This window comes from Desmodus rotundus, chromosome 5 (assembly GCF_022682495.2).
Source record: "Desmodus rotundus isolate HL8 chromosome 5, HLdesRot8A.1, whole genome shotgun sequence".
In the NCBI taxonomy this organism is placed as follows: Eukaryota; Metazoa; Chordata; class Mammalia; order Chiroptera; family Phyllostomidae; genus Desmodus; species Desmodus rotundus.
In genome coordinates, this window is record NC_071391.1 from 42,193,162 (window position 1) to 42,215,963 (window position 22,802).

Consider the following 22,802-nt stretch of genomic DNA (forward strand, 5'->3'; position numbering starts at 1 on the left):
TGTTGAGAGAAAAGATAAAAATAGTACTTTTATCTTTCAACCACAGAAAATTACAGCATATAAGAAAAAAAGATTCAGAACACCTACGATGAGAATGTCAGAATCCATTATATTCAACATGTAATTGCTTTGATGAATGAACTATATATCTCAAAGAATTTCTTACATTCAGTGTTTTTCTCTTGTTAGGGTCCTTTAACAAACTGGCTTATGTTTATATGAATTTCCATATTATTTACTTGCATAGTTTTGTCTTAATACAACAGATGTTGTGATGTAAAGTATGGACAAATGAACATGAGGTAATTTTCCACACTTACTAACTTATCATAGGAGTCCATTTCAGTATGCTTTTCTGCTTTTGAACAAGGTATGAACTCATAAAGTCACCATCATCATTCATTGGGAATGTCTCCAGTATGAATGCTTTTGGGCAGATTATAATAAGCTTCTCAGCTCAAGAACTCTTTGGGATCCTGAAGCAGTTTATGGAACAAAGAGGCAGTTCTGGTGCACAGAGAAGTAGGATACTTTATTGACCTTTTAATGTTTAGGATAAATGATAGACCTAGGGCTATGGAAATCTCTCCAGCCTAGTCCCAAAGAGTACTTTTTAAAAATGCAGATCTTAAAGAATACATGTACATTAACAACAACACATCCACCTCCCATTGCAGGTGATAACCCTTTTCCGATTGTAGTCCCCACTGAGCACCAGGGCAGCCAAGGATATTAATAAGGGTGGAATAATTGACTGTCACTGTGGTCTTTGCCATTAATTCAGAGAATTTATTCCTTAGAAATGCCTTCCTATATTCTTGTGAACTCAAGGTTTCTTGTAATCTCTTATAAGAACTGAAAGTGTGAGTTTTATTAAATATCAACTCCAAATGTATGGCTTGGCTCTCCCAAATATGGACTTCCTCAAAAGATCAGATGAAGCGGTCCTTTTTATGAACTAGTGAAAGATGATGGTAATGAACATCAGAAGGATGATAGACAAACACTTGTATGGTGATATATTTAACTCCAAAGTCTGTGGCTTCATCTGGAAGCCTGGAAAATCTCCCTGAGATTTCTATCCAATGAGAGATTTCCCTCCAATATTAATTCCGTCATTTTCAATGAAAGAATAATCTCTGACAAGTTTTTTTTCCATTTAGCATTTACATAGGATTCCTTCCAGCATAAATTCATGGATGTTGAGTAAGTTCTGCACTGTGACCAAAGGTAATACCACATTTACTCTTGTAATAGGACTTCTCTTGAGTATGAAGTTTTTGGTGTTTAATAAGGTTTGAATTCCTGTTGAAGGTTTTCTCACACTTGTTACATTTAAACGGTTTCTCTCCTGTATGAATCATTTGATGTCGAATAAGTGAGGAGCTCCGGCTGAAGGATTTACCACAGTTAACACATTTATAGCATTTATAGGCATTATCTCTAGGTTGGAGACTTGGATTTTTATTACTGTTTTCACTCTTACTGAAGGCAGTTCCCCATTTATTTCCTCTGCAAGCCGTTACTTCAAGATGAATTTTTTGATGCTTACTAAGGTTTGTTCGTCGGTTGAAGAATCTCCCACACTTATTGCATTTATAGGGTTTCTCTCCTGTGTGAATGATCTGATGTTGAACAAGAGATGAGCTCCGGCTGAAGGCTTTCCCACACTGAAAGCACTCATAGCAATTCATCATGGTATGACTTTCTGGGTGTTGGATATCTGTATTCAGGCTTAAGGCATTCCCATATTCATTATATTCTGAATGTTGCTTACCTACTGAGTCTAAATTAAATTTGAAGTTAGTTTTAAATTTATCATACTTTGGAGACCCCTTCTTCATAGGAACTCCCTGTTGCGTATCAAAAACTAAGTTAACTGACTTAACATCGAAACTTTTCTTATTTTCACAACATTCCAAGTCTCCCTCCTTAGTATAGATCGTCTTATGAATAAAAGCTCCTTGTGGCAAATATGTGTCCCGGTGTTTGTGGTTCCTATGTGAGCAATCATCACTTCTCCAGGCATCTAAAGAAGGAAGCCCACCTTGGGTCATTTTTGCCATTATCATTCTATGGGATGATTCTTCTCCACAAATTTTCTGCTTTGGAACCAAATCCTGATTTTCTGAAATTGTCTGTCTATCTAAAAAACAAATAAAAATTCCACATATTAGAAGAAGGGCAATTGCTTAATTAAGGAAAGAGAGGCTAAACCATGTGAACTGATATGCATATTTTATGGCTCTTAAATACAGAATGAAAATGTGAGATGAGGCTAGAAAAGGAGAATTACAGAACAAATAAATGGGATAAAAACATTAAAAAGAAGGTTTGGAAATCAACAAGGCAAAGAATAGGAGAAAGAGCATTTTATTGAAATGGGATCCAAATGAAAGCTGAGGGAGAGGAATTACCTTAGGAAGGAAGAAACAGTAATTTGTCTATCAAATTAATAGAGATTTCATGTAAAAAAATAACCTAGTGTTTGCTAGGCTGATAATAAAAAACAGAGATATACTAGAGAGATAATAATACTCTCACTATTAGTGATAGTCTGAATTGGTATAACCTGTATGTAGACAATGTAGCAGATTCTAACAGGAAAATTAAGTATATTTATTCCCTTTGTAAAGAAGATGTAGAATATATATAGCATGGAATATTACTTAGCCATAAAAAATAAAATTTTACCATTTGCTACAACATGGATAAACCTCGAGGGTATTATTCTAAGTGAAGTCAGTCAAAGAAAGACAAATACCATGTGATTTCACTCATGTACAAAACCTAATGAATAAAATAAATGAACAAACAAAACAGACTAACAGAGACAGAGAACAAACTGATGCTTCCCAGCGCCAGACGGGAGTGGAGCTGAGGAGCTGGGTGAAAAGGGCGGAGGGATTAAGAAGTACAACAGGTAGTTACAAAATAGTCACAAGGATATAAAATACAGCTTGGGGATATAGTCAATAATATTGTAATTATGTATGGTGTCAGGTGAGCACTAGACTTCTCTGGTGCTCACTTAGACATTCACTTCTTAAATGTCTAATCATTATGCTGTACACCTGAAACTAATATAAAATAATATTACATGTTAACTGTAATTGCGAAAAATTGCTAAATGAATAAAGTGCATCTTTGGACATCTCCCTAAAAAATATATATATGTGTGTGTGTGTATATATATATTTATGTGTATACATATATATACACACACACAAACACACACCACACACACCTTTTTTGATGAAGTTCTTCTTCTAATAAGGTATCCTAACGAAGTCATCAGATATGCCTAAAAAATTGGCAATAACCTAAATGTCCAATACTAGGGGGTTAGGGGAAGGAATGCTTGAATACACTGCTACATGTATGTGATGGAATGTTATATGTGAATTAGAAACCACATTTTCATAGACTATTTAGTAAAATACTGTAGGCAATTGTGCATGGTATCATATTAGGTGAGAAGAGCAGAATATATGTATATGATGACGTATTCCTGATAATTCCAATTTTGGAAAAAAAGAAACTGTTACCAGCCACAGAAATAAATCATTACAAAGAAAATGGCTTAAGAAAACAAACCAAATGTTAATAGTGAGGTAATGGGGTGAGTTATATGACTATTCACAATCTTCTACACTTACTAAAATATATATTAAGCCACAGTAATTTATAATCTCTCACAAGCAAAATGTTAATAAGAATAGAGATTTTGATGAGGGCAGGGGTTTAATGCATAAGTTAAAGAATTCTATAGTTAAGAAAGGAAAGAATAGAAGAATCCTGAAGCCACTCTAGGAAAAGCAGACTTCTGTTTTCTTTAAAAGGAAGAATATCATTTAATGTTATGTTGGCTAACATTTGTTTCTACAGCACTTACCAGGTTTCAGGCACTGCTCTAAGTATGCTACACATGTCAGCACACTGAATCCTCACAGTAAAGTGGAGGTAGATACTATTATTCACTCTGTTACAAATTAGGAAACTGGCTGATAGGCCCCATAGCTTTAAGTTAAATGTCAGTATTTATAACCCATAACACTATTTTGTCTGTCTGCATAAGAAAAAGAGCCTGTGAATAAAAACCAATGAAGAGTTTTTTCCTTCAAATCTTAGGTGGTTTTGTTGTCACCTCCCCAACTATCACCTCAAAGGCTGGCTTGTACATTGTAGTTTAACAAACAGAGGCTGTTTACTAATGCCTCTTATCTGCCTGCTTCTTACCAAAAACCGTAGTTCTTGGGATTTCTCGCTCCATCATCCATCTTTTTGTCTTAATCTCCAACTCGGGGACCTCGATGGGTTTGGAAAATTGAAGCTCTGTTCATGGGGCAAATGAAAACAAACAAACAAACATACACGACACTTCAGACATTTTTATAGGGAAAAGAATTCCATCCCCACATAATCTAAGAGCTGTTGAAAAATAAGGCCAGAATTGACAGGGACCTGTGTACTTCAGACTAAAGGACTTTCAACCAGTTACAGCAAGAAAGTCTGCTATTGTGCCCAAAGGGTACTAGGAAACCTGAACCTAAACGGAAATGCCCTTAATCACTTCAGCAGGCCTAGAGTTTTTAACAGCAGGTGAAGAGATTACTAATGGGCAGATTAGGTAAACACATAGAAGCTACCTTTCTGCAATGAACTGCAGTTCCTATAGTTCTCCAGCATCACATCCCTGTAGAGCTTCCTTACAGCAGGGGCCAATTGCCCCCATTCTTCAGTGCTGAATTCCACAACAACATCTTTGAGTGCCACTGGTTCCTAAAACATTAAGTTCCTTTTTAATCAAAGGTCACTCTCAAAAATGTTACTAGAGGAGAAATGAATTTGGAAAGAATAGAGTAGGTGGCCAGAATATACAAGAAATTGAGAGGACAATGTTTGGAGTTCTAAGTGATGAAAATCAAGTTTTTACGGGTCTATCACCTTGGAACTCTTGTGAACTCTTCTTAATCTAATTAATTAAAAATAGATTCGCTTACATTTTGCTGGAGGAGAAAGACAGTTGGAGTAACAGTGGAATAAATAATTTATTTTATAGAGTATAAATACTTTACATAACAGGAGTTCAGAGCACAAAAGGTTTAAGGCAGATTTGAGGGAAATTTAATGAAGACGTAGGCTGCGCTAGCTTAAGAGGTAAGGCACTTTCTCTAATTGAGAAACGCAGCCTGATAACTCAGGTCTCACAGCCCAATGTCACCTTGTCAGACAGGCCTTTCCTGATTACCCGAAGGAGCCATTCTCCTGATCAGTCTCTACTGCATGATATGTTTTTTCTTTTTAACAATTATTGTCCGCAATTATTTGCTTATGTTTGTCTGTCTGCTTCTACCAGAATACAACCTCCACAAAGGCAGGAGTTTTGTTTCATTTACTGTCACATTTCTAGCCCTTAGAAAAAGTGCCTGGCCCCTTAGGCACCACGCAAACACCTGTTCTAAGGGCCTTCGGACCATCAGTTACTGCGCTTCTCTTCAGCATTCTTCACCTTGTCATCGTTGGGGTCTTCAATCACACTGAAATATACAACTCCTTTCCCCACCCCTACTTCACAGCCTATTTTTGTCACTAAGTTGTCTACATTTGTTTTGCCTAGTTCCTCCCCTTCTCTTCTTCTCTCAACCCTCTGCAACCTGGCTTCTCTTCCTGTGCATGTTTGTATGTCTGTGATGATAAGTGAACAGACACTGCTCAGGCTGGATTTTTCTGAACTTTAAAGGCTTTTTCCTTGAAATATTCTCATACTTTGCTTTCAGTGACATCATATTTTCCTGGTTTTCCTCTGCCACTTTGGTCCTTTCATCTATCTCAATATCCTTTGAAGTTTCTCCTCCTGTTGATTAAATAATATTGCTCAGGATTCTGTTCTTGGCTGCCTTCATTTTAATGATAAACACTCTCTGGATAGGCTGTTTTCTTTCCTTGTTACCTTTAAACAATTATTTATTTATTTATTTTTAGAGAGATGAGAAGGGAGGGAGAAGGAAAGGGAGAGCAACATCAAGGTGAGAGAGAAACATCGATCTGCCTCTTACAGGCCCCCAACCAGGGACCTGGCCCACAACCCAGGCATGTCTCCTGACCAGGAATCGAACCGGTGACCCTTTGATTTGCAGACCACCGCTCAACCCACTGAGCCACACCAGTGAGGGCTAGGCTCTGTTTTCACAGATTCAATTATTGTTTACAATTTTGAAGAAATAGATGCACAGAGATTATACAAAGATTATATTTTCCAAAAAATGTATCACAAACTAAAATAGGTCCAATGGGAGAACAATCTCATGTCCTTAGATAGAATTGCCTTTGTCAAAAGCTCAAAGGCCAAAAAGAAAAAGCAGCTTATTTCAGTAAGGAGTGGAATCCAAATTCACCTGGGATTTGCCTGTTAGTGAGTCAGCTTCCATGTTCTCCTTCTTCATGCTCCCCTTCTGGAGAAGGACAGAATCCTCACCGGGTATATCTGAAGATGAAGGAAAACATTAGGGAGACAAGCTTGCCCTGGAGAAACACTCAATGGTTACAGCAGTGACTTTACCATGCTATTCATAGGACTCAGCTTTAAAGAACTTTGAAAAAATAATGATGCCAGGCTGTGCCAACCACCAGGATCTCCAAGGGTGGGGCCCAGATCTTATATTTTTAAAAGGCTCTAACTGTAATTCTGATATTCTACCAAGGACTGAGAGCTACTGGATCAGAGGCAAGTAGGCCAAAATAATACTTTGAGGTCTCATCTGTGGTTACAGCAGATTCTAAAAATAACTTTAATCCTATCAAAGCTAAAACCTACCCAAGGCTTAGCCACCACAGGCTGCATGTAATTCTACTGGGGGCTAAGAACACAGGGTGGGGCAAAAGTAGGATTATGGTTCTGAGAAGACCGAACAGACTTTATTCTGTACTTTTATTAATTAGTGCATTATTTTCTATAGGAACAACTATCAGCCTGCTTTTGTCCAACCCTGTATTTTATCCAATCAATCCCTTCCTCAAACACATTGGGGAGAATTCTACTCGGGGATTCTTTCCCTCTAGGTTAATCTATGTATACTAATCACAGACTTAGGCAGTCTGGTCACTGTGAACTACTGACTCTTTCAAGTACATAAAAATCTCTGTGGCTACCAATTCTCTTCTCCAGCCTGTTGGTGAGAGGTATACCCAAAGGCCACTGTCCTAGTTTTTCCAAGCTTCATTAGTTACGCCAATGAACCTCAAATGCCAGATTATAAACCAATACTGGTCTGTGAAGCTGTTTTCATTGATTCTGGGTGAAATAAGAATAGAAACAATGCAGGAGATATTTTATGAGACTCTCTTGTAAGTAAAGGCAGAATCTGGGGGAAAAAAACCCAAATGTCTCAGCAACATACTATTTGAATGCTTTGTGATACCTCAGTCAGCTCAGTCCCTAGGACACAGGTGGCAAACACAAGGCCCTTGGGGCTGAATCCGGCCCTCCACCTTGTTTTAGCCGACACCTTGTTTCTACCCAACGGCAGCGCAGCTCTTGCTTAACTGTTAAGGAGTAATTACATTTATACAGTCCTAAAATTACATTCGGCCCTTTGAAGGCAACCTCAAGGCTGATGTGGCCCCTGGTGAAAATGAGTTTCACACTCTGCCCTAGGACAGTCAACACAACCCTTTTTGCTTCTGTCATTCTTAGTAATGTGCAACAAGATATCTTGAAGAGGTACAAAAGCCTCCAATCAGCTACTCCCTTATTTATTGCTCTCACTGATTAGTTTCCTTCCCTTAATTCTCCTTCCCTGCTGACCTCCTTCCTGAACTTTTACAAGTGTATTCACAGATACTCTCATTCCATTCAAAGTAAAATTCATATGCATTCTCAAGCTCTTTATAGAATATTTTTTTCCTTTCTAATGTAAAGCACATCTTTGTTATCAACACCTCTTTTCACCCTCCAGTATTATGGTCTTTGAAGTTTTAATATACTCATACCTCCATATTCCCACTTTCTCACAAAGATTTTTCTACTCTCATACAAAAAGTTTTTCTTAACAACAGTTTATGCACTTACTGTTTTATTGATGGAACATACCAAGAATTGCTCATTCACTTACTCAACATTTATTTACTCAGGTCTCCTACGTGTGAGGCACACAAATGCCTGGCCTCAGAGAGCCTACGGTCTATTGCGAATGAAAGACATTAAGCAACTGTGCTAGGTCAATAAAAACTCTGATTATTTAGCTCAGTGTTGCTTTCCACCCTGAATCCTGCCAATATTAGGATGGTACTTCAACAGTGGCATAGACAACCCAACCTGAAGACCTTTGACACCTTTATTTCTCATAACCATCAGCAAGCAAGCTATTTCCTTTTTCATACTTGGGTCCTTATTACTTAGAATTGTTCTACCAGGAGAACAAATTTGAATACATCAATCCCTAACTATAATTTCCTATCCTTTCGACTTGCACATTCTTGTTCTTAGTACATTCTCTAACTTTTATCAAGGTCCCACCACAGTACATTCTTTAATTTTCTCTAAGTCTACTACCTCTTTTGAAGTCACTTTCCTTCCCATGCTTTCATTTCATAGTAAATCACTTTCAGCACCCTTTTCAGAGTCTTCAAATTCCTTGACCACTTGTCCTGTACAACACCCAATCTTAATTTGATGCAATAATCTCGTCTATCTACCCTTTTTAAAAATTGAGGTAAACTGACAAATGAAATTCACCATATTAAGCATTTTTAAAATATACAATTGTGTGACTTTCTGTATGATCACAGTGTTATGCAACCATCACCACTATCTAATTTCAGAAGTTTCATTTCTCCCCAAATTCCATACCCATTAAGGAATCACTCCCATTCCCCCTCCCTCCCATACTGTTTCTATGGAGTTGCCTATTCTGGACATTCCATATAAATTCAGTCATATTGTATGTGACCTTCTGTGTCTGACTTCTTTAAATTAGCATACTATTTTGGAGCCTCATCCCTGTTGGACCATGTATTAATTCTTCATTCCTTTTAATGGCTGAATATTATTCCATTGTATGGATATAGTATAATTTCTTTATCCATTCATCAGTTGATAGACATTGGGCTTGCTTCCACTTTTTGGCTATTTTGAATACTGCTGCTATGAATATTCATGTACAAATTTTTGTTTAAACATGTTTTCTATTCTCTTGAATATACGGTGATTTTATGGGAAACTTTTTGAGGAACTACCAAACTGTTTTTCCACAGTGGCTGCACCATTTTGTATTCCTAAAAGCAATGTATGAGGGTTCAAATTGCTCCATATTTTCACCAACACGTTGTTTTAATCTTTTCCTTCTATTAGTATAACCATTCTAGTGGATGTCAGGCAGTATCTCACTGCAGGTTTGAATTTCAATTTCCTGGTGACTAATGATGCTGGATGATTACTCCTATGCCTGTTGGCCATTTGTGTATCTTCTTCAGAGTCCTCTGTTCATTTAAAAACTTGTGTTTATCTTTCAGTTGTTCAGTTGTAAGAGTTCTTTTCCCAACATTTTCCCAATACTGGGCCTTATCAAATATGGGTTTCAAATATTTCCTCTCATTCTGTAGGTTTCCTTTTCACTTCCTTGATTGTTTCCTTTGATGCACAAAAGTTTTTAATTTGGAAGTCTAATTTTTATTTTGTTGTATTTTTGGTGCCATATCTAAATATCAATGACCAAGGTCAAAGTGATGAAGAGTTACTCCCATGTTTCCTTTTTATAGCTTTAGCTCTTATATTTAGGTTTGTTGATCCATTTTGAATTAATTTTTCCATAAGGTATGAAGTCCTACTTCAATCTTTTGCCTGTGGATATCAAGTTGTCCCAGTACTATTTGTTAAAACTTTTCTCAGTTGATAGTCTTAGTACCCTTGTTGAATATCAACAGAACCAAGACTTATGAGTTTATTTCTGAACTCTCAGTTCTATTCCACTGATCTATGTCTATTCTATTCCAGTACCATGTGGCTTTGATTATTTTAGTTTTATAGTAAGTTTTGAAATTAGGAAGTGTACATCCTCAAACTCTTTTTTAATAAATTTGTTTTGGCTATTTGGGTTTTTTTCTGTTTTGTTTTGTTCTGTTTGTAATTCCACATACATTTGAGGATCAGCTTGTCCATTCCTGCAAAAAGGAGGCTGGAATTTTGATATAAATTGCGCCTGAATCTATAGATTGATTTGGCGGGCATTATCATTGTGACAATACTAATCCATTAACACTGGATGTCTTTTCATGTATTTAGGTCTTTTAAAATTCTGTCAACAATGTTTTGTAGTTTTCAGTGGACAAGGCTTACACCTCATTATTTAAATTTGTAGTTAAGTATTTCATTTTTTATGATGCTATTATAAATTAAATTGTTTTCTTAATTTCATTTTAGTATTGATCATACCTAGCGTATAAAATATAATTGATTTTTGTATGTTAGTCTTATATCTTGAAACTTTGCTCAAGTAATCAATAAATCCTTTGGGTTCAAATTCCTCTGTGTTTCCAATTCTCCCTTCATTCTGTAATTAACACCCGGTCTAGTCTTTTAATTGGTTTTCCTATTTTCAGAGCTCTCAGGTCTGTCCTTTACACAAGGAGTTGGTAAACTTTTTCTGTAAAGATCCAGATAGTAATATTAGGTTTGCTGGCACTATGGTCTCTGCTATAACTAATCAACTCTGGTCATGGCATGAAAGCAAGTGCAGATAAAATATAGATGAATGGGTGTGGCTGTGTTCCAATTAAACTTTACTTACAAATATATTTTGCCTGTGGGACACAGTTTGTCAACCCCCACTCTACACTGGTATCAACCTATTTTTCAAACACACACCAAATTGTCGTATTCCTCTACCCATCCTGTGAAATCTCATTCTATTTCTATCACCTACAGAATAAAATCCATGTTTGGTGATATAGTAAAGTCCTTCATAATCTGGCCCTTGTCACCCCCTAAGTTCAAAAGAGATAATTTCTCTTCATATGGGAAGGGCAAACTATTTTTAAAGGTTTTTCTTTCTTTGTCATTGAGGCATAATTGACATATAACATTATATTAGTTACAAGTATACAACATAATAATTCAATATTTGTATAATTGTGAAATGATCACCACAGTAAGTTAACATCCATCACTATACAGTTACAAAGTTTTTTTCTTGTGTTGAGAACTTTTAAGACCTACTTTCTTAACAACTTTCAAATATGCAATATAGTATTGTTAACCATGTCACCATGCTGTACATTACATCCCCATGACTTATTCATTTTATAACTAGAAGTTTGTACCTTTTGACTCCCTCCACCCATTTTGCCTACTTCTTACTCCCCACTGTTGGAAGCCGCCAATCTGTTCTTTGAATCTATGAGCTCAGTATTTTTTTGTTTTAGATTCCACATAATGGTCAACTATTCTACAACCAGCTTTCTATATTCTCACCTTTATCTTTAAGCATTTCAATCACATCTTCTATGAGAGTCACCACTTCTTTGCTGTTCTTTGGGTGTTGTAAATTCACCCAAGTCCTGACCTCTTCAGGGAGAATTATCAGGAATTGTTCCAGCACCAACAGTTCTAGGATCTGCTTCTTTGTATGAACCTCTGGTCTCAGCCACTGAAGACAGAGCTCCCAGAGCTGGCTCAGGGCTTCATGAGGCCCAGACACTTCCACGTACTGGAAATGTCTGAACTTTTGACGAGAGGCCTCAGAGTCACAGGTCTCCCTGACTGGGATTGTCTCCTGCTGCCAAGACACGTCTGCTCTCAGGACCTCACTTTGTTCGTGTAGAGCCAGGTTTTGAGGTTTTAGGACATCCATCAACTTATTCAGGGGCTGCATCTTCCTAGATACAACTCTCACTTTGTTTGATTTTCTTATCTGATCAGTCCAGTAATTCTTAGTCTCAGGCTAAGCACATGTATACTATATATAGGTGGTGTGACTTGACACAAGTTATATATCAAAATAAAATTTCCAGAAGTTCCAGGAGTTTCAAATAGAAAGCTGACATTCAGGTACCTGAGAAACTGAAAAAAGACACAGACATGACATATAGATAATGAACATGTATTAGCATAGTGTTAAAAAATAAAATAGTACAAATACTATTCCTAAAATCACTTAATAATCCATATAATGGATTCTCCTTTTAATTCTTGTTTTCCATCTTTGGAACAGGAAAATATGCTGTCCCTTCCCCCTAACCACCCCAAAAAGACAGAGAAAGAAACACAGATAGATTTCACACAAAAAAGTGATTAGGCATCTTACAAAAAAAGATAAATTAAATATTCCTTTGATTAAAACAAACTTCATAATTTAATTGCAGTTAGATTTCTTCTATACCAGGTGACAACTCATTTTTGCTTTACAACTAAGTAAAACAAATTTTCAGGCAGGAGAGTCAGGCTATTAAGGTTTCATATTAGAGATGCCTAAAAAAACCTCTTCTTAAGTTCCCAATAATATACCAATAAAGTTACACAAAATGGGTAAAATTGGCACTAGCCCTAGGAGTTAACGTAAGAAACTATCATTTAAAAAAAACACAAGAATAAATACCCATGAGCTATTTTATCATTAGGGATTAAATCAAAAAGTGTATTCCCAAATTACAATAATTAAAATTTTTCATTTGTTAGGACTCACTGGGGCCTTGTCTGCAATGTCCACAAGAGAAGTCTTAGGCTCAACTGAACAGACTCACAGGACTAGCATGGGTCACACTGGGCACCAGTTTATTCATAAAGCTACTGGACAGAAAAAACAGCTTGTTGGCAGAGTAACTGGCATCTTTCTTCAGTGGGAGTCCTCATAGAGTATAACTCAAGTCAAGAGACCTGCATAGGTTGTGCAAAAGCATCTTGATTGAAGGGCCTTCCTCCAGGAGCCAGTATCTTTTCTAAAAACTCTCAGCACAGCACTCAGTGTTCCCCAAAGAGCTTTTCCAACGTTAACAGTCATTATGTTCAGGGAAGTTCAGATACAGCTTTCTAACCAATTTCCAATACTGCCAGTCTGTATATAATTTACCATTCAAAGGTCTTTTTTATTATATGCCTCAAGGCCTGTGGTTTTCGGAGGTGATTTTGCCACCAGGGCAATGTCTGGAGACATTTTGGTTGTCACCACTGAGGGTTATTACTGGCACCTAGTGGGAGGGGACCAGGAATGCTGCTAACAACCCTATAATACACAGCCCTCTATAACAAAAAATTTTCTAACCCAAAATATCAATAATTACGAGATTAAGGAACCCTGATATAGGCAATATACAGTGAACTAAGAGTGCATACTTTGGGTTCGTACCTGACATGAGGTTAAATCTCAGCTGAAGGTACTGTACGTATGATATGGAACAAGTTATTTAACAGAAGCTTGAGTTTTCTCAACTATAACAATACTTATAATTAAATTATAAGTACTAAAGGAACACTCATCTCACTCCTTGGCAGACAGTAAGCACTCAATACTTGCTTTGTTGAGAGTTTTTACTGTAAGAGGATGTTGAATTTTGTCAAATTCTTTTTCTGCATCTATTGAGATCATCATACAATATTTATCTTTCATTTAATTAATGTGGTGTATCAGATTGACTGATCTGTGAATATATTTGCAAATCATATATCTAATAACGGGTTAATATCCAAAATATATAGAAAACTCATACAATCAATAACAAACCAAACCAACAGTCCAATTTAAAAAATGGACCGAAGATCTGAATAGCCATTTTTCCAAAGAAGACATACAGATGGACAAGAGGTAAATGAAATGATACTCAACATCATTAGTCATCAGGAAAATGCAAATCTAAGCCACAATGAAATATCACCTTACACCTGTGAAAATGGCTATTACCAAAAAGACAAGAGATAACAAGTGTTGGTGAAGAAAAGAGAACCCTGTGCACTGTTGGTGGGAGTCTAAACTGGAGCAGCCGTATGAAAAAGAGTATAGCGTTTCCTCAAAAATTAACAATAGAACTACCATATATGATTTAGCAATCCACTTCTGGACATTTATCTGAAGAACATGAAAACACTAACTTAGAATGATATATGCATCCCTATGTTCACTGCAGCACTGTTGATAAGAGCCAAGATATGGATACAACCTAAGTGTCCACCAATAAGTGAACAGATAAAGAAATTGTAGTATATATACAAAATGGAATATTATTTAGCCATAAAAAAGAATGAAATCTTTCCATTTGCAACAACATGGATGGACCTCGAGGGCATTATGCTAAGTGAGGTCAGGCAGAGAAGGATAAATACTGTATGATCTCTCTTATATTCGGAATCTAAAAACAAAAACCAACCAACACAAAAAGCCAATAAAACCAAACTCATAGATTCAGAGCACAGATTGGTGTTTACCAGAGAAAGCAGGTGGGGAATAGGGGAAATGAGGTTTATTTTTGTGTTTTATTTTTGAAGAGTTAGAAGCAAATGAGCAGAATATAATTCCTCAAGGTTTTCTGTTGTGTCTTGTTGCAATCATATCCATTTTAAAAAGCACTCAACAGATGATCATATATACAATGTTTATGTCTGCCTATTAGTAGATCTTACAGATTGATGGAAACTGTGCACAAAAGTTATTTCCTGACTCCTGACATCAAACACAAACCTCCAAAGCTTAAGAAAAGTCTGGGTTCATTTAAAAAATAAAGTTTCAAGTAGCCCATCTTTGTTTACAGTATAAAAATTAAAAAAAAAAATAGTTTCAAAGTGACAATGAGGTATCACTGAGTCCCAATGAAACAATGAGATGTAGGTCCAGATACTTTAAAAATTAACAGAAAGGGAGAAAAAGGGAAAAAGCTCACAGTCAATATGTTGAAAATAAAACAAGAAAACAAGGAAGCACAAAAATTAAAAAATTAAAAATAGAAATAACAAAAATATTTATTGTAACAATAAATATACTGGGTAAAAGTTTAAACTCAACCAGATAAACACTCAAGAGACATCCAAAACAAAAGAACTTCAAAGCTGAGAATAAAGGGATGATTAAAAATACAAGCAAATGTAAGCAATAAAATATGCATGAATATACTGAATTAAAATATATATTAAATTAAAAGCACAAATCCATTAAAATAGAGGAAACTTTCAATGATTAAAGGTACAACTCATAATGAAGTATAACTATTATTAAATGTACCAAAAAATGTATTGAAATAGTTATAGCAAAACCCTCTGAAAAGATGAAATTAACAATGACAATAGAAATTGGAGACTACAGTAACTTTCTCAGTCCTTAAAGAAAAAACCCTAAAATTAATTACTAAGATAGTGCATATAAGTAATATGCTTAGTCTGATATATAAACCAAACAGAATGTAGTTTATATTCAGGCACTGACGAGAATGCTTACAAAAAAGCTACTTATTAGGCTACAAAAGAAAAAAACCTCCTCAATAAAAAAAATAATATAGAGTGGTACAGACCCCATATACTACCAAAATGAAAAACAGAATTTATCCAGAGAAAAGAACACTCTCAATTACTTTGAAATTTAAATGTTGCTGCTAAAAAACAATTCACATTAAAAACATTGCTCATCATGGAGCTCATCATAGCAAGCTCAGTCTCTACTGTGAGGCAATGTCAAAGCCTTACGTACATAATTAAACAAAAATGAGATGAATTAAACATTCAATTCTGTGGGAAAAAGCAACAAAATATACTAGAGATTTATAGGTTACAAATATGTTAATAAATTAGTATACATAATTATAGAGCTCGGAGGACAAGTAAACATGATATACTTGCACTTAGGATACAGGACGGTTAAAAGTCAGGAATTTTCAATCTTTTTTATTTCATAGCACACAACTAATTACTAAAATTGTGTGGCACACTAAAAATATATTTTTTGCCAATCTGACAAAAAAATAGGTATAATTTTGATTCATTCACATCGGATGGCTATTGTTGTATTGGCTATTGTCATTTTTAATTTGACAATCTAAGGGAAATGAGGTCAGTGCCCCAGACTAGTCAAATATCGCAAGTTTTAATCATTCTTGTGGCACACCGGTTGAAAATTGCTGGTTTAGGTGATAGAAGGGCCAAGGTTTGTCGCTGACAGCCAGGAGCTTAAGTGCGCTCTACTTGATGAATACCGAAATAAACAAAGTCAAGAACTATTTCAATTTAAACTGAATAGCCGCCTTAGAGGATGACGGCGGGACTCAGCCTGAAGAATTAAGAAGGTGAGCCAAAGGCACTGAGGAAGGGCTCAGTAAAGCGCAGGTGACAGGGATCTGGAGACTTGCAGTAAACAACCAGGTGACACAAATTCAAAGAATTTTACAGTTTCAAGGAATTTGAACAGGCGTTTATTATGCTAAGAATGTTGTTTTCAATCCAATAGATTTTAGGTAGGCAGTAGCCTGAGGTAAGGAGAGCCTTTCAGATTAGCTCAGAAAAGGAGGAGCAGAAAACAGTTTGGAAATCAGTGTCAGAAAAAAGACAGACGCCTGCAGGTTTTAATGTTTGGGGGGTTGTGGCTAGGAATAATTGGGGAAGCAAGGCAAGTTGGAATGAACTTTTCTCCATTTTCTTTCCCAGTTGGCGGATCCAGTCACACTTGTTATTTCCGCGAGAACTCAATACCAGTCATTCCAAAACCAGCTAAGATACATTCCCCAGGTTGAGCCCCTGGAAACTGCCCCATCGCGGAATGGAAGACACAGCAGCGAGACGAAATTCCTGGTTTAGCAGAAGCAGACCTAGAGCCCAGCTGTCCTGCTCCACTCCTCAAACCCTCTTAGCGCTGCTCTCCCACACACTAACACCCCTCCGCAGCCCTCGCCTCGCCTCCATCCCAGTCCGCTCGCGCCCACCCAGCTTCTCCCGCAGACACTGCGGAACGCCGTATTGGAATCCCGGTAACTGCGAACTAGCCGAGCAGACGCCCCCTAGTGGGACTCCCAATTCCGTGCACCCGCGTCCGGCTGATACCTGGGAGCAAGCCTTCCCGCCCCAGCTCTGCTCAGGCACCCCCAGGCGTCTGTTCCGATGAACGCGACAGAAGTCGCATTCGTGGCTGGCGGAGGGAGTTGCAGTAGCCAATCACACCACAAACAGGAAGCGCCGGCCCCAACTGGTGCATACACGCCACAGCCGAGCCGGACCTGTGTCTTACAAATGCCAACGCAAGCCCACCGCCTATTCCCGCGCACGCGCACCAGCGTGGAAGGAGCACCCAGACTCCCGTGCGGCCCAGCGGGGCTATAAAGTAGACCGAGGTGGGCAGTTCCTCGTCTCTCCCACTTCCCTACGGCCCGCCTACTTCGTAGACTTACTTCCAGCCTTCCGGCCACGAACGGACGGACGGAAGCCCGGTTTCCGAAGACGGGCGTCTGAAATTTATGTCGCTAACCCAATTCCATCCAGGAAAATTGGCCAAAACCTTTCTTACCTTCTACCTGCCAGACCCCACCCTCCTGATTGGCTTGAAACCAAAAATCAATGCCATAATTTCTACAGAATACCGTCTTGCATATAACATGGTTTTCGCTGACTGATTCACTGATTCACTCATTCAGTTTTGCATCATGGTAAAAGATTTTGCAGAAGATCGTGAGCTCAGGTTTGGCTTTTTGAGTATAAGACACGTTGTGACATCCAAGAAGCATTGTCTAATAGACAAATCACTGGCATCTGGATCTTAGAGGTGTTGGGAGTAAACATGTAAAATTTGTGTCATTTCTGGGTAGAGGGTAATTGATGCCATGAGTGGGAGGCGATATAACATACAGACAGACAGAGATAGAGAAAATAAGAGAGGGTATTGAGCCTCAGAGGAAGATCTCAAACTAGTCAATCATGTAAAGGCTCTAGGGAGGGAACTATAAATCTAGGTCATGAGCTGACCAAGAACAAGATGTGGAACTAAATTTTTTATTTTGTTGCAACCTCCTCTGTACCCATTACTATCATAAGTGATTTACAAGCATCATCTCAATCATCACCACACTACTATAAGGTACAGGTTGTCATCCCCCAAGTTATTGAAACTAAAAGATGGCACAGCAAAGGTTCAAGCTCAGATCACTTCATACTTGTCCCACAGCTACTCTCTCAATGCTGTAAGATTTAGAGCTAAGAGATGACAGAATGGTGGAATGATATTTTCTGAGACTGAGGGTATGACGTGTGCCATGAATTGTTTGTGATGGGACCGGCCTTTATAAAAGTCATATTTAACTATCTAGGCAAAATAAAAATTTAACCTGGAAGTATTGCCGGTAAACATGTCAGACATTGTCTTGAGTCAATTAAGAGTGCAGGGAAATGGAAAATGCACTAAGTAGGGGGGAGAATGATCAGCCTTCCTTTCATACCTCTCGGACACATGCAGTTTCTGACCATGTATCTCCACTGAAATCCAGACGGTTCTCTCTAATGGAACAAGGGTCATTTTCAGGTTGCAGCCACCTCACAGGAGGTCTAGTTATTGTGATGGCACACCTTTATAAGGTATCTCTCTGTTCCTCCTCTCGATTGAGTTTATTATGATTCGAATGTCAGTGGCTTTTCTCATCAGAAGCCACAGAGCCCAGAAGACAGTGAAAAATCATCTTTAACATGCTAAAGGAAATACACTCTTCAATTCAGAATTGGTGTTACAGTAGCTGTAGGTTAGGAAAACTTAAAGCTGTTCATTGTAATCCCTAGAGAAGCGCTAAAAAACATGACTCTTACTGTGTAGATAAAGGTCTCCAAAGCCACCTGGAACCAGATCCTTCAGATGCATAGAATTGTTTGGTACAAACTCCATTCCCTTTTCTCATCATGAAATTCAGCTCTTCTGATATATTGGTTCACTTCTTATGAACTAATCTATCTGCATTAAAAACAAACACACACACAAAGAAACTTGACCTGACTTAAGCCAACACTTTCCCTAGACCACTTCTAGACTCACTCAGCAAATTTATGTTGCGAATTGAATGAGGCAGATTCTGTACGAGCAATTGGGAGTGTATCAGTAAACACAACCGGATGAAGGCTGTCTTAACGTTGAACAGAAGATTCCCTATGCTAAACTATTGTATCTCATCACTGAAAGCTCTGTGTTACACACATGCTCAGAATATTGTGTTGTGTAGATTGTGAAGTGCACTGGTCAGTCTGAAGTTTTTAAGTAGTCAAGACATTAGTGGGGATAATTTGGTTTCATAGGCTATATGTAATGGACATTTGTCAATTTTTGGCTTCTGATCATTGAATACCCTTTCTATGTTTATAGTTTTTTGTGAATTTGGGGGGATTTTAGAGTGTGCCTCACTCCACAGAACTTGAATATTACCCAAAATCCACTTTGTCTTCATTACAGCTAGGGCATAGCATGTAACTTGCACTCAATTAGCTAGGCCCAGTCTACACTTTAAATTAAGAGGCAGTAATATAAGAAAGCAAAGACAGCAAACCATTTCTTGTATTTTTGAAAAATAGACATTTTAAAGCAGTTTCAGGTTTACAGGAAAATTGCAAAGATATAGTACAGTGAGCTCTCCCATATACCTCCTCACTTTTCCCTATTATTTTTTCTAACTTTATTTTTATTGTTGACACTATTACAGATGTCCTATTTCTCCCCCCTTTGCACACCTCCACCCAGTCCTTAACCCTCTCCCCCACCCCCCCCCCCCCCCGCCCCGGCCATCACCACACTGTTCTCTGTGTCTATGGGTTATGCATATATGTTCTTTGGCTAATCCCTTCACCTTCTTTCATGCAGTCTTCTCTCTCTGCTCCCTTCTGACAGCTGTCAGTCTGTTCCATGTACCCATGCCTCTGGTTCTATTTCGTTCATCAGTTTGTCTTACATTATTATGGCACATTTGTTACAATTAAGAAAATAAGGGAGAACCAAGATGGCGGTGCAGGTAGACACACCGCGCCTCCTTGCACAACCAGAACTGACAGAAAATCGAACGGCAAGGAAGTCCGACACCAAGGAAATAAAAAATAAACATTCATCCAGACCTGTCGGAGGGGCGGAGATGGGCAGCCGGGGTGGAGAGGATTGGCGTTGCCGTGGCGGGACCGAGACTGGCGGAGTGTGGGACAAACGGAGCAGGCAGTCTGACCAGTAGCAAACCCTGTGGCCCCACATTCGTGCACAGATAAACTGGACAAACGGCGGGGAGCGAGGCAGACCACGCAACCAGGGCTCCAGCGTGGGGAAATAAAGCATCAAACCTCTCATGGAAAACGCCCGTGGGGGTTGGGGCGGCAGCAGGAGAGACTCCCAGCCTCACAGGAGAGGTCATTGGAGAGACCCACAGGGGCCTAGGGCATGCACAAGCCCACCCACTTGGGAACCAGCACCAGAGGGGCCCAGTTTGATTGTGGGTAGCAGAGTGAGAGATTGAGGTCCGGTGGAGAGTGGAGCAGGCACCATTGCTCCCTCTCGGCCCCTCCCCCACATACAGCATCAAAGCACAGTGACCAGCATTACCCTGCCTCGGTGGACACCTAAGGCTCCACCCCTTTAAGTAACTGATGCGCCAAGACCAAAAAAAAAAAAAAAAAAAAAAAAGGCCCAAATGACAGAACACTTCAAAGCTCCAGAAAAAAATACAACTAAGCGAGGAAGAGATAGCCAACCTATCGGATGCACAGTTCAAAACACTGGTTATCAAGACGCTCACAGAATGGGTTGAATTGGTTCAAAAACAAGATGAAAAAATGAAGCCTATGCTAAGAGAAACAAAGGAAAATGTACAGGGAACCAATAGTGATGCGAAGGAAACTGGGACTGAAATCAACGGTGTGGACCAGAAGGAAGGAAGAAAGAAACATCCAACCAGAAAAGAATGAAGAAACAAGAACTCAGAAAAATGAGGAGAGGCTTAAGAACCTCCAGGACATCTTGAAACGTTCTAACATCCGAATTATAGCGGTGCCAGAAGGAGAAGAGGAAGAACAAAATATTGAAAACTTATTTGAACAAATAATGAAGGAGAACTTCCCCAGTCTGGCAAAGGAAATAGACTTCCAGGAAGTCCAGGAAGCTCAGAGAGTCCCAAAGAAGCTGGACCCAAGCAGGAACACACCAAGGCACATCATAATTACATTACCCAAGATTAAACAGGAGAGAATCTTAGAAGCAGCAAGAGAAAAGGAGACAGTTACCTACAAAGGACTTCCCATAAGACTGTCAGCTGATTTCTCAAAAGAGACTTTACAGGCAAGAAGTAGTCCAAGTCATGAAAGGCAAGGCCCTACATCCAAGATTACTGTATCCAGCAAAGCTATCACTTAGAATGGAAGGGAAGATAAAGTGCTTCTTTAAGATAAGGTCACGTTAAAGAAGTTCATCATCACCAAGCCCTTATTATATGAAATGTTAAAGGGAGTTACCTAAGAAAAAGAAGATCAAAAATAGGAACAGGAAAAATGACAGCAAACTCACAGTTATTAATGACCACACCGAAAACAAAAACAAGAGCAAACTAGGCAAACAACTAGAACAGGAACAGAACCATAGAGATGGAGATCACATGGAGGGTTGTCAATAGGGGAGTGGGAGAGGAAGAGGGGGGGGAAAGGTACAGAGAATAAGTAGCATAGATGATAGGTGGAAAAAAGACAGGGGGAGGGTAAGAATAGTGTAGGAAATGTAGAAGCCAAAGAACTTATAAGTATGACCCATGGACATGAAATATAGGGGGGGAATGTGGGAGGGAGGGAGTGGGCAGGATGGAGTGGAGTGAGGGGGGCGGAAAATGGGACAACGGTAATAGCATAATCAATAAATATATTTAAAAAAAAACCCAACAACACATCTCATGTTTACTAGGGAAATTTTGGGTGCAGTTTCTAAGACAAGGAACAAGACAAAGAAGGATACTGTTCTCACCACTACTGTTTAGCATAGTACTGAGAGTAATAAAGGATACCATGAAGAAAAAATATATAAGTAGTGTAGGACATAAGAAACAGAAGATAAGATGTAAAACTGTACTACTTGCTTATCATGTATGATTACCAATCTAGAGAACAAACAACAAAAGTCAACAAACAAACTGTTAGAAGTTGTAAAGAAAGATGTGCAAGTTTTCTGTATTGGAGCTCAAACTTAGAAAATTTAAAACCATTTTACTACCTCTCTACCAGCAATAGCCAATTAAAAACGTAACTTTAAAAACAGGGTACAATTCGACAATGGCAGCAAAAGTCATAAACTATGTGGCAATGAATCATGGGGGTAACAAATTAGCCCTAGTAAAGTACAAGATGACTTGAATAAATGGGGAGATATTTCATCTTTTGGATCAGTTGACTTTAATATTATAGAGATATCATTTCTCCTCAAATGGATCTATAAATTTAGGGTAATACCAATCACCATTCCAATTGGATGTTTAGAGTAACCCAAGAGATTTACCTTTACATGTATGTGGAGAAATAATCTACACATCGTCAGAGTGTTGAAACAGGTGATATAGGAAAGCCCTACCAGGTGTTAAGACATATTGCTAAGCCCCGAAAATAAAAGCCAGTGGTATTGGTGCAAAAATTGACTAATAAACAAATGGGGCAGGATTTAGAGCTTATGGACAGACCTCTACGTAAATTTAATGTGAAACAAAGGTAATTCCAAATATCATTAGGCAGAGGACAAATAGTTTAGTAAATAGTGTTGGTAAAAATTAGTTCACTACAAGGGGAAAAAGACAACTGAATTCCTGCCTAATCTGACAGAAGGAGGTGGTCGATAAATGGATTAAGTATCTAAAAG

At 38.2% G+C, this 22,802-nt stretch overlaps 1 protein-coding gene across 4 annotated transcripts; it reads right to left on the reverse strand.

Moving 5' to 3' along the window:
- Nucleotides 1-517: 517 nt before the first annotated feature.
- On the reverse strand, nt 518-17,508 carry LOC128781080 (zinc finger protein 215). 4 transcript variants are annotated; one of them, XM_053925437.2, is made up of 6 exons: nt 17,009-17,030; nt 11,471-12,058; nt 6,399-6,487; nt 4,650-4,782; nt 4,240-4,335; nt 518-2,146 (listed from the first exon to the last, which is right to left on the reverse strand). In XM_053925437.2, exons 2-6 carry the CDS (start codon nt 11,868-11,870, stop codon nt 1,194-1,196), a joined length of 1,671 nt encoding a protein of 556 aa, XP_053781412.1. In that variant the 5' UTR covers nt 11,871-12,058; nt 17,009-17,030; the 3' UTR covers nt 518-1,193. The 4 variants fall into 4 exon arrangements, with proteins under 4 accessions (XP_053781412.1, XP_053781413.1, XP_053781415.1 ...); XM_053925438.2 differs by lacking the exon at nt 11,471-12,058 and having other exon boundaries at nt 17,009-17,508; XM_053925440.2 differs by lacking the exons at nt 4,650-4,782; nt 17,009-17,030 and having other exon boundaries at nt 11,471-11,507.
- Nucleotides 17,509-22,802: the final 5,294 nt, after the last annotated feature.

Bases quoted from the DNA above. Each gene is read 5' to 3' on its own strand.
- LOC128781080 (XM_053925437.2), bottom strand. From the start codon at position 11,870: ATGCAGCCCCTGAATAAGTTGATGGATGTCCTAAAACCTCAAAACCTG. The intron at 4,336-4,649 runs GTAGCTTCTATG...CCCCATGAACAG, and splicing joins CTGCAGTTCATTGCAGAAAG to AGCTTCAATTTTCCAAACCC. The intron at 2,147-4,239 runs GTAAGAAGCAGG...TTTGTTTTTTAG, and splicing joins CCCAAGAACTACGGTTTTTG to ATAGACAGACAATTTCAGAA.